The sequence below is a fragment of the Gymnoscopelus braueri genome (genome assembly GCF_963280865.1).
Source record: "Gymnoscopelus braueri genome assembly, chromosome: 5".
NCBI lineage: Eukaryota > Metazoa > Chordata > Actinopteri > Myctophiformes > Myctophidae > Gymnoscopelus > Gymnoscopelus braueri.
This window is the reverse complement of record NC_137606.1, coordinates 25,959,040-25,972,095: the sequence shown is the minus strand read 5'-3', so window position 1 is coordinate 25,972,095 and position 13,056 is coordinate 25,959,040. Positions and strand designations below refer to the sequence as shown.

The 13,056-nt window shown below is 40.7% G+C and overlaps 1 protein-coding gene across 1 annotated transcript in view; it reads left to right on the top strand.

Annotated features, from left to right (window-relative positions):
• The first annotated feature begins 442 nt into the window (after positions 1 to 442).
• Positions 443 to 13,056, top strand: part of ift80 (intraflagellar transport 80 homolog (Chlamydomonas)) — an 88,641-nt gene continuing 76,027 nt past the window's right edge. The window contains 5 exon segments of the mRNA XM_080428706.1: positions 443 to 1,403; positions 2,636 to 2,857; positions 7,864 to 7,974; positions 8,622 to 8,690; positions 12,340 to 12,449. Coding sequence (XP_080284832.1) covers positions 1,364 to 1,403; positions 2,636 to 2,857; positions 7,864 to 7,974; positions 8,622 to 8,690; positions 12,340 to 12,449 — 552 coding nt within the window. The 5' untranslated portion in view covers positions 443 to 1,363.

Below are 13,056 nucleotides of genomic sequence, written 5' to 3'. Positions count from 1 at the left end.
GACATTTTGCATGAGTACTTTACTTGTGGTACTTTAAGTACATTTTGATACCAATACTTGTGTACTTTTACTCAAGTACATTTTTAATTCCCGACTTTACTTGTAAGAGTATTTCTACATTGCAGTATTGATACTTTTACTTAAGTAAAAAATGTAAAATGTATTTGACCTTTTTTGCAACTGATTTTTTGTGTTTTATTTATTATTATGTGCCTGTTTTAATTTAGCGGTTATTTGAGTTACATTTTGTATGAACTGTGCTTTATGAATAAATAATACAATATTATTATAATTATTATAATTATTACTACTACTATCGAGCTTGCACATTATCATGACATTTTTCAAAATGGAAAGCAAAGCGGTGTCTACGTGTTCATTCAAACGGTTGCCATAGGAACCAAAGGTCCGCCCAGACTCAGAGATCTGTTGTTTACAAAGAACAACGGTTACACCAACAATTAACGATTCTTGCTCGTTTACTTTAAAGGGCTTTGTTAATACACACACATTATAGCATTGTTGTTCGTGCAGTGGCTAATAATTTAAAAAAATATCTACTTGAAGTTGGAACAACAACAACTCTCGCGACACTTCGGGTAGGATTAACTGACTAGCTGGTTAGCTAGATAGGTATAGCTAATGCTATCGACGTAATGCTAGAAATAAATGGCTAAATGACAGGTTTGCTCTTTGCCGTAGCCCATACGCATTGCTGTATCGTGCGTTATTATTATCAGCCGATGGGGCGAAGAGCATTTGTGCACGGCTTTTCTCAGGCTCAGCGATATAGCAAGTTAGCTATAACAGCTTCCTGAGGACCCAGCGGCAACCGGAAGACTCGCCCCAAAACACGCTCGCCCCCATTTTCTTCGCGGACCAGCAGTTCTTGTATTCTTGTTTTGGTGTTTTTTAGGGTTAGGCCTAGTTTTACTGAGGTTAAGTTTAGGAACAAGGTTAGGTTTTGGCACCGTTTTACTGAAGTTACGTTTAGGAATAAGGTTTAGGCATAGTTTACGGAGGTTACGTTTGGAAATACCAGGTGAACACCGCCGGGTTTTCCCCGGGGCGACTGTGTTTTGGGGCGAGCGTTTTGGTATTCCTTCCAGAAGACCCACGCAGCACGTTAGCACGTCCAGTGGTGACAGTTGACAGACCGCTGCCGTGGCAACCGTAGACGCTTTGCTTCACTGCAACCTGATGATACTTTTACACAGAATGGACGGTTCACGTGTGCCTAGTTAAGTGATATTACAGCGCGTTTAGCGACAGAGTGCGTGATTCCTCAGCGTATTGGTGTCCTTTAAGTTGTCGTCAACATCCAGTTACAGAGGACACCTCTGTCACACAACAACCAGCCAGCATGAGATTGAAAACATCACTGCTGAAGGAGCCTAAACATATCCTTTTGATGCTTTCTTGTTGCTGACTTTGTACTGCTTTTTTGTTATTGGTATGGTTACTTACACACACACACGCACGCACGCGCGCGCGCGCACACACACACACACACACACACACACACACACACACACACACACACACACACACACACACACACACACACACACACACACACACACACACACACACACACACACACACAAATGTGAGTACTTTTTCCACCACTGGTGTAGTGGTGGAAAAAGTACTCACATTTTTTTATTAAGTAAAAGTATCAAGACTGCAATGTAGAAATAGTCTGTTACAAGTAATAGTCTGGAATTCTAAATTTACTTGAGTAAAAGTACAAAAGTATTGATAAAAGGTCTGAAGTGGTTAACGTATGTTTTGTAATAATAATACAAATCTACAAAGTAACTAAAGTTTTCAAGTAATTGTAGTGGAGTAAAAAGTACAATATTTGTCTCTGAGATGTAGTAGAGTAAAAGTAAAAGTACTGAAAATTAGAAATACTCCAGTAAGGTAAAAAATGCCTCAAAATTGTACTTAAAGTAATACTAGGTAACGTTTTCAACAAAACTAAAGTTAAATTGTATATCTTTTGCGAGTGGCAAAAGTTTCACAACACCCACTCCGTGAATTTCACCCCCGGAAGCCTTTTATTTATATATTTTCTATTGAAAGTGGACTGGGGGGACTTTCCCGGGGAAATGACGTTCCTGGCCAACGTCATGACGTCGTGGCCGACGTCCCCAGGAACTACCGCAACGGTTTCCTGTTTGGCCAGGAACTACCGCGCTATAACAAAAAGGAACCTCACGCTGATGTTAAGATAATGTAGGATTGGAAGATCGAAAAAGAACAGAAAAAGAAAGCACAGCTCATGGTAACTAATGCTCCACTGGCTAAGAGAAACGATCCGTAGATAGTATAAAACAATTAAAAGATCGCTTTTTGAAACGCTTCCGGCTTCCGGTGAAAACGAATGGAATTCTGGGTAATCGAGGATTACGGAAATTGTATGCAGTGACGGTAGTGACCAGCAGAGGTTGCTAAAAATCGTTATTTGGGATTCTGCATTGTATAACTTTAAGTACAGTTCTTGAGTAAATGGACTTTACACCACCACACACACACACACACGCACACACACACACACACATGCATGCACAAAACAAAACAGTGCGACAATACTGTATCTACTTTTATGTTCTTAACACTGGAGCACATAAGGAACTGGTGAGTTGTGTTGGCTGGACGACAGCAGATGAGGTGTACTCGTGCAGTGAGGACCATCACATCCTGAAGTGGAACCTGTTGACCAGTGAGACCAGTGTGGTGGTGAAGCTACAGGAGGACATCTACCCCATCGACCTGCATTGGTTCCCCAAGACTGTGGCTGGAAAGAAGCAGCAGGCCCAGGCTGAGGTCTTTGTCCTCACCAGCACCGATGGTGAGGATAGTTTAGTAATTCATTATTTAGTTATAGTCCACAAAGCAATCAGACACATGAGTAAATAAAATTCAAATGACCACATAAAAAGGAGGAACACAAATTCTAAGCCCCTTTTGGTACCCTGCTGAAGACGATGCTGTTAAATCGTTGGTTTTAATACATTTATATCTTGCATTGGAGCTACAAGTGTTTGGCTGCTCTTTCACTCACCTTAGTACATTTTGGTGTACCTAACACTACACATAATTGTGATGCCCTGGTTTGAGTCCAGGCTGTCCAGCTCGGGATTTGTGTTGCATGCCATTTCCTCTTTGCTCACTTCTGCCTGTCTCTTTATACTGTGCTGTCTAATGAAGCAGCAATGCTTTAAAATAACAATGTAAAGTTGCAAGTTACATGAACCCTAGCTTCCCTATGTTGGGGAAAACATTTGGCGAAAATAGCAGATCCACAGGCTCATGCGTCGCAACGCGATGCGTTGTGAGCTTGTAGATCAGAAGGCAAAGAGATTTGGTGTAGACTAGGGGAAAAAAAGAAGCAGTCTAGTAGAGCCCTGGGACACTCTGGTCAACTTAGTATACAGGTTTAATGCCTTGAAAGTTCAAGAAACCTCAGTATGGATTTGAAAAGCTTTTTATTTGATCTTACAGAATGAGAGAACAACTCCGTATTTTTTGTAAGATAACGGAAATCAGCATTTCATCATCGGATCAAAGAACACTTACGCCGAAGTGAAAATACTAGCTTGTGATAAATAATTGAACTTTTCATGATATCCAAAAGTGATAGAAACTTTTTACATGAATTCATTACACTGATAAGACACTTAGCAACAAAGTCTGTGTTAAATGTGTTTGTAGTACGACCTGTTGTGGCTCCTGGGCCTATCTATATCAGATATAAACACACTGAGTGTGTATGTACCATGATGGCAGGGGACGTGTGGTCACAATGCTAATGGCAGTGTAGGGTTGCATAAACACACCCACAAACTGAAGCAGCAATTTTCCCTGGCAGACCAGTGAGCAGTGAAACCTCTGTTACCATTTACTTTTGCAACTTTGTACTGCTTCGTAGTTACACAATGGTAATATTACCAGTTTGCCATGGTCACAACGTAAGTTATTGATTTTGTTGTTGGACCTGCTGAGTTGCAACTGTACTTGGTCTGCTCTTGTTTTCCTTCTACACCAAATCGCTTTGCCAGAAATAGCAGATCTACCAGCTCAGAACGTGTCGCGCTGTGAGCTTGTAGATCTGCTTTTTCTGGCAAATCTCCCCCCAGAAAACTGGGTATTAGGGTTCAAGTGGTTAAAGCCATAGCACTCACACAGAAGTACTTTATATTCATAAAATGAAATATCATGTTTTTTCCTCACATTGTATCTTGAAATGACATTTTGTCATTTCTCAAATGACAAAATGCTTTTGTCATTTAGCGTCTTCAGAAGGGTATGAATGAAACAACAGAAAGATTGCAGGCAACCAGTGTAGATTTAACAGGTGAGGGAAATCTCTTAACATTGTGGTTTCCCATAAGCTCATTTGATCAGAGAGCTACCCTTGACTGACCCAGAACATTTCTTTTTAAGAGTTGGTGAAATGCATAATTGTGAACGCGGGAGGAGGCGCGGCGAAGCCGCGCCTCCGACCAAGTGGAGCTTACTATGTAACCCTGCTTGGGTTGTGTCTCCGTCTGTGTCTCTGTGTGCACTGCCTGTGTGCAGCTCCTCTGAGATAAGTAAATGTCCAATTTAGACGTACCATACATCAAATGAAAGGTCTTTGAAAACTGAACACACCTGTCAAGGTTGCGTTTAAGCCCGCCCCTTCCCCCGGAAGCCACGCCCCGGAGAAGGCTCCTAAAAACTCCCCATTGAAACCCCATGTTAAATGAAAAGTGCCCGAATCGCTCCCAAACTTTTTCTACCCCCCCTAAGTGGGGGTCTACGAACAAATAAATCGGGCTCGGATTTTGGCTCCGCCCCCCGGAAGTGGGTGAAACAGGCACTTCAAACACTTTGTTGAATTGTTCAAAAACATTCCAAGTTTTTTTTTTGTGAATTTGTATTTTTCTAAGATGCTCCTTTTAACGCAGATTTTCTTTCAAAAAAAAAAAATATTTAAATATTTTTTTTCATTCTTTTTTTTCTTTTTTTGCGTTCGCTTACCGCGTTCGCGCGTCTTACTTGTATATATCAGTCCTATTTTCTATTTCTTCTACTAGAATAGGCTATTTAAAAAACTGTATGCATACTTACTATGCAATATAATTCCCCAAAAATCCCAAATAAGCAGGTCTACTTTGTTATCTTGGTGTATTTTCTTTCCATAGCTGCTTTTGATGTGTAAATTGCTAGTCAGCTGAAAGGGATTTTGAGAGGAATGAAGCAAGTGAACTACCAAATCGGACCAAATGAAAATATTAAGTAGAAGGATATCATTGGGGCAACTATTTGTCAGCCTATCTCTTGCTCTCTCCGTCTCTCTCTTTGTTTTATTTTGCCATCAGAATGTGTCATTGTGGCTTATGTACAACAATATATCAAAGATAAAATAATGCCCATGCACTGTTAATGGAAGTATAATGCATTAATATATTGATAAACACACATACTTGCTGTGAGGTAGAAACCTCTTATCTCCATATTTCTATTCAAATTTTTATGATTTGTCGTAAATTAACGCCCTACTTCATCATACAGTACAAGTCAAGAGTGACCCACAAAAGTAGTGAAAATAGCAGATCTACAAGTTCACAACGTTTCCCCACTGCAACGCTTTGTGAGCGTGTAGATCAGCTATTTTCACTGTATTAAAATGTTTTAAAATGTTCTAATAAAAAAAGCAACGGCTTTGGACATACATGGTTTCCACCCAACAGCAATGACATGTCAAATGATTAGCATACTGACATCTTCAAAACTGCATAGTGTGACGGTTTTGATAGCCACAAGGTGTGAAAACAGAAAAAGCGCTACCAGTGTTAAACACACACACAAATTCCAGTATGCAATTGTAATAGTCACTTCTTGGGTATATCATTTTATTTTTGTTTATAATATTTAATCATAATTACTGTCTTTTGTGTATCAGAAGGGAGTAGGGACTGCATATTACAACATTTAGTTGTATACAGTACATTCTTTTCATTCAGCCAGCTATAGCTTTTATATTGTCAGTATCGTGAGGAAAACTCGTATCTCCATATTTCATTTTTTAGTTTTTTTCAGAAATGAATGCCCTATTTTGTTCTTAATAATATGACGGTGTCGCACAAAATTAGCAGATGTACAAGATCGCAATGCGATGCATTGCTGTTTTTGAAAGGTTTTGAAGATTTTCACCTATAATTAAACGCCCAAAATAGGGTTGCCAGGGTGAAAGTGGTTAAGTCTGTCTTTGGGTTTTACAAATATTTATTAGAGCATTTGACTAATGATTACATTGGAACACAGGTTCTTTTTTCCATTTCCTGAAAAGTCTTTTTTGGACATCCAAGGTTTCTGCCCGACAGCGGCAATATTCACTACCTGCTTTTCTGGGTTGATGACATTCACTTTTGTTGAGGTGTCCAAATTTAGAAATGGGAGAGAGCAGCAACATGATGATTTGCAGTTTTAGGCAGCCATAAATTATATAGAACATTCAGATTTCTTTTAATATGCACTGCCACAAAGTATATGGTTGGCTAGTGTTTTTGATAACTGTCTCCATGCCTGATGGCGCTTCGTCTTTCGCAGATATGAAATTGCAGTCATTGAAGCAGCAGAAGGCCATTGCTTTCACTCTTGCACTTTGTGTTTGAAGATGATGTAGAGGGGAGTAGAGAACATGCCTACTTGTGGCTACTTGTTTCTACTTGAGCTTGCCCAGCATCCCCAACTAGTGTATTGGATTTCATTCTATAATATTATTTAGGGCTGCAACTGTTAATCGAGCTAATAAAGAAATATTCAATGATTTAATAAAATGATTGATTAATAACCAATCTCAATTTTGTCATGTAATTATTCGTGAAAAGTTGTAAAAAATAGTAAAAAATAGCTGATCTACAAGCTCACAAAGCATTGCAAAGTATAAAACAAAGTTTAAAATAACAAACGGTTAATCGATTCGCTGATTGTGAACGCGGAAGGAGGCTCCGCCCAAGTGGAGCTTACTATGAAACCGTGCTCGGGTTGTGGCTCTGTGTGTGGCTCTGTGTGCACTGCCTGTGTGCAGCCGCGCCCCCATGTGACTCACGCTCAGAGTGGAGCTTACTATGAAACCAACCCGATCGCCCCCCAAACGCGGTGAAATAGCACGGATTGACAAAAATAGGAGAACCATATCCCCCCATTAACTTCAATACGAGGTGGAGGCAGTCACGTGACTTTCTCTCTAAGCTCTCCCCATCACGGTGAAATAACACGGATTACAAGTCCGTAAATACACAACATAACAATTTTAAAAAGACAAAAAAAAAATAGGGCTGCTTTCGCGCGTCTTACTTGTGTGTATATATATATATATATTTAAACAAACTAGAAAATTGTGCTCTTTGGAGCACCGGTCTCCGCCAGGCTGGGTTGCTGCCTACCCAGGGCCCGCAAACTTTGGAAGACAGTGATCATAGCCAATCGGAATGGTTGTGGACAGAATCTGTTGGGAGTAGAAGCAAAAAGTGTGGTTTTGAAGAAAATTCCAAATGGCGGCCTGGTGGAGACAAAAATGTGATTCTCGATTAATCGAAAAATCTTATCGATAGAATAATTGCTAAGAGAATAATCGATTGTTGCATCCCTCATTTTTCATATCTGTTTTAACCATGTGGCTCACCTCTGAACTTTTATCTCTCACATTTAAACTCAGCGTGGCTTCATGTATTCATTAGCACCATCACGGTGTCAGGAGGTCCTGTACTTAGTTTATGTTATTATGTATTATACTGTACATGTTTTCACTCCCAACCCAGGCTTTGTCCATGGATTTGTCTGTTAGTTGTGACTTGTCCCCCGCAGGGAAGTTCCACCTGGCCTCCAAGACCGGGCGCATTGAGAAGAGTGTGGAGGCACACAAAGGAGCTGTTCTGGCTGGGAGATGGAACCATGATGGAACTGCTCTGATCACAGGTTATGATTCAGTTTTAGTCATAGTCTTTTGAATAAAATACGTCATTTAGTCATATTTTAGTCATCTGGAATGTTTTACTGTTAGTCTAGTTTTAGTCGACTAAATATCATAAAATTTAAATTTTAAAATGTATTCTGGCGGTGCCTTGATGGCGTCGTAATGGCTGATTTTACACTTGGTTGCATGCTGAAAATAGCCGATCTATAAGCGCTGCGACGCGTTGTGAGCTTGTAGATCGGCTATTTTCAGAGCGCAACACCCGACACCAAACATAAAATGACTTGTCTTAGTACTACTGGATCTCATTTTAGTCTAGTTTTTATTTGTTGACGAAATTGTCAGTATATTTAGTCTTTAGTTGTAGTCATCATAGCTTAGTTTTTATTTCGTTTTTATCTAGTTTTCGTCAGTGAAAGAATTTAGTCGACTAACATTTTTCGTCATAGTTTTAGTCGACGAAATCAACACTGGACCACACGCACACACGCACGCACGCACGGTGCACAGACATACTAAGCTGATGGTCTCAGCATCTCTTCATCTGTATCTATATATATTATATATAATAATCCCCTATGTGCATGTTTGAATTTAAATGGGGGTATTTATGTAATGTGTTGTTTCTTCTGTTTCACTCCATGTACAGCTGGAGAGGATGGACAGATCAAGATCTGGTCTAAAAGTGGCATGTTGCGCTCAACACTTGTCCAGCAAGGTAAGACCGAACACCTTAAGAACCAGGAACAAAGATTTAATTAGATGCATTACAATGCATTTTTATTTTCAAAAGCTCTAAGGTTTTCTTTTTTTTTGCATAGGTATTTGTATTTCCTATGTCAAATGCTTATTGTCAAAAATTTTGATTTAGAGAGATGAGATCATTCATTCATCTCTCTCTCAACCACTGCCCTCTAGTGTGACTTACACAATAATGGTGCTGGTGTTGGAGGGCAGACTGGAAACAAACAATCTGCCTGGAAATTTGAATTGCAGTGGATTCTTCTTTTATATATACAAATAATAAAGTAGTGAATACATTCAGCCATATGATCAGTTAGCTGTCAATTTAATCAGCAACTTCATGTTGGAATTTGTTAAGAAGATCATATAACATGTGGCAAAGTTATTACCCAAAGTACATAATGCAAAGTAATAGATGTACTTAAATGTAACTAAAGTACTACTACTGTACTGTACTACCACTGCAACTTAAGCCTAAAGTTGTGCAGTAATTCTTAAAGTGCTGCTTGTGCAAAATGACTGGATACCTTAAAACGTGGATTAGATTTAATAGGACAAACGAATGCAAAAAAGAAAATAATTCCCCCAAAAATAAACTTTAAATAAATAAGAAATTCAATAATTTCCATATATACATATATGTTTGGTGAAAATAGCAGATCCCAAGCTCGCAACGCGGCGCAAAGCAACGTGTTGGACATGGACCCGGGCAAATGTCTAATTTCTCTTTTGGGTCTTGAGCTAAAAAGTTTGGAAACCACTGAACTAATGCACAAGTTAGATGTCTCTAAAAAAAAAACGCTAAAGTGAGTTCTCATGAGCTTCTATTTTATTCCCATGAGAGCCACATTTGGATGATCTATCAAAATCTGTGACTGTGACTCCAGTGGTTGCTTGAGTCAGTTAATCAGATTCAGAGCCTGTAAAATGAAAACCAACCTGATTTCCTGATGAAACATCTCGATTGAATTTCTACTCCTGATTGCATGCTGAAATTGTGTAACAGTGACCACTGGAGACATAGACTTCAGTAGGTCACCAATTTCTGTGTAACTGCTAACCAATACAACACTGGAAAATGTTAACTTTGATCACATACTCATACCTCATGCATCGTGATTGTGCTAGGCAAGTTCAATTAGGAAGGGGGTCACACCTCCCTAATCTGTCTGTTAGCAAGATAGATGCACCATATACATGTATATTTACTTACATGTTGACTGCTGAAGAACAAACAAACAAAAGCAAAAACAATAAGACGAGGCTGGTCCACAGACTCACTGGCCCACTGGTATTATTCCCCAACTTCCTGATGGCCAGTTCACACAGTTCCACACAGTTGATTATCAGTTGTTGTGCTAGGTAATACTTATAGATATGTTTGCATTAACTTGTACTGATGTTACGCTCAAGTGTCATTATTCTGTTATCATCATGTTAAGTGTACACACACACACACACACACACACACACACACACACACACACACACACACACACACACACACACACACACACACACACACACACACACACACACACACACACACACACACACACACACACACACACACACACACACACACACACACACACACACACACACTCTCTCTCTTACTGGATGGCAGCAGACTTATAAGGCAATTTCTTAAGGAGACCTATGCAGCCACCAAGTGACCAATCGGCTGGCAGCCATTTAGTAAGCCAACCCCCAATTACAGCCTCTCACACAGCACTGTTCATTAAGGCCGTTAAAAAAGAGCACCTCGCTGGATGAAAGGGACAGAATGAGACTGTTACAGGGGGAGAGAGAGAGAGAAATGTAGTGGGAGAGGTAGAGACCTGATGAGAGGGAAGAGGACTTGGCGTGTAGGACTACAATCTTGTTCATGTGTATTCAGTGAGCCCTGCTCCTGGTGCCATGACACAGAAGTTTCCCTGCTTACTCGGCTCCTGGTTGACGCCAAGTGGCGCCAAGCTCAGAATAATCGCCCTAGAGACTAGCCATGTTAACTCCATTGTCAGACTACTTTTGGCCCCAGATTCCAGAGAACCTGAGACATGTCAATTGACCTCTTTCAGCTTTTGTAATAATGTTATGTTTTTTATAAGTGCACAAGTCACTGTAGCTGTACGTGTACATGGGTTTAGCATTTGTGTATGCCATGCATGAATGTGTCTTATGATAGCACACTGGCCCAAAGATCTGAAAGATTTGCCTTTGTATTGAGGCTGCTATTTTAGCTAAGCCAGATAACTTAAAATGACAAGAGGGAGAAACTGTATTCTCTCCAGCTCGGCAGTGCGTATGTGCTGGACCTATTAAGAAGTAATGCTGCTGTATACAACCAAAAGTGGAGTCACTGCTGCAATTCCATTTTTATTAAAAGCGCCATACAGTTTCAAAGGTTTATTGGAGTAGAGTTTTATTAACGGCTATAAAAAAAGACTCCTAATGATACATTTCTCTGTCCAGTACTTGCATTGCAGATGGCTTACATATTATTGACTGATTCATCATGCTGGTTGAGTTGCTAAATGTCTCTTTTCAGTTGTGGGACAGAAAAGTGGGAGAGGGTGAAAGTGGGAGAAATGGATGGCACGCTCCTGCTGAATGACTGGTGCCTTTTGGCGCTGTGCAAAACCTGGCACGGGATAGAGCAGTTCACTCGCAATATGCAGGAAGTGTCTTTTTTTCCTTTTTCTCAGCCGGCTATTTACAGAGCTGCCGAGTGGCTGCTGAACAGACCCACAGATTTGTGAAACACCTGGAAACTCAACTGGTGCCACTGAGCAGCTGTGGACACATCATCTCCATGGGAGACAAATCAGTGCAGGTGCTGCTTATTTTCAGGACCCATGGCTGTCTAACATTCGAACGCACACACATAACAAACACACACACATATATACGTGTCCATACACACAAACAGGAGGAGTCACCGGTACGGCTGGGGCCATTGTTGTGTTCTTCAATATGATGATGTAACCCTGACCCATCTGTGAAAAGAGAGGTGGAAATAAAGAAGAGGGGAGAGAACACAGAGTAAAGGGGAACTTGTCTCAACCCTCATTGCTTTTGTCAGCTTTGGATCATGTGACCTCTTGGCAATTGTGACAAACCACATGCACCTGGAGTGGGGTTAAATGTCAGCCGCCGCCACCCCCACCCCCTCCATGAATGCATGCACACACACGTGTACACACACACACACACACACACAGACACACAGTCGGTGTACACCACTTTTTCGTTTTGCTCAGCTGTCTTGGTATGTCGTTGGTAGCTGGTAGTTTGCAGGATCGCTGCACGCACTGTAAGCAAAGTGCCTTTCCTGCAAGTTGAATGAGTTTGAGTTTTCTGAGGAAACAATGGCGTGGAGATGAGAGAGGAACGTAGCACTGGCAAACACTCATGGTTCTGTTCACATACTATGCTCCTATACATGGCTGGGGAAAGAAAGGGAACACAATTTAATCCTTCTGATTAAAGGCGTCTCAAGGCTGTGTCAAACGTAATATAGTAATTGAATTAGATTGTATAATAAAAGCCTTTAAAAATCTTTGGAGGTTGATCTCAAGTTGAGAATAATATATGTTTGGCTTTATGTGTGTGTGTTTCAGGTTCTCCTGTGTATTCTGTTGCCTGGGGTCCAGACTCCGACAGAATCCTCTACACATCAGGCAGGCAGCTGGTCATCAAGCCCCTGCAGCCCAGTGCCAAAGTCATACAGGTACACTCGTTTGTGTGTGCATGTGGGCCTGTGTTTGGCTTGTCCATTAAAAAAAAACTTTAACAAAAATGTGTGACATACAGTACACACTATCAGTGTTTGTCCTTGCCGCTGTCATATCATAAATACAATATTGGATATTATTGTCTCCGCCAGGCCGAAGGCGTGGCCGAGACTGTTTTCGCCCTTGTGCGTCTGTCCGTCCATCCATCCGTCCGTCCTTGTGTGTTTTTTGTGTGTGTGTGTGTGTGTGTGTGTGTGTCCGTCTGTGAACATCTAATCTCCGGCACCGTTGAATCGATCGGTGTGAAACTGTGCACACCCACTCCCTGGAGGCCAGAGCAGAACCTCTGCCCCAATTTCACATCGGCCTGTTATAGTGCCACCAGGAGGCCGATTTTTGCTAAAAACAAATTGGACGGAACTCCTCAAGTAAGCCAGGCCCATTTACACCTGACAAGTTTTCCGCCATGTTGCGTTTTCTTTGCAAAACACAGTTTTTGCTACTTCTCTTACCGATTTTGTCCAAACCTCACCCAAATTGGTACACATTATCTCTGTAGTCTTGTGATCAAGATGTATCTGTCTGATTTCTTGTATTATTTTC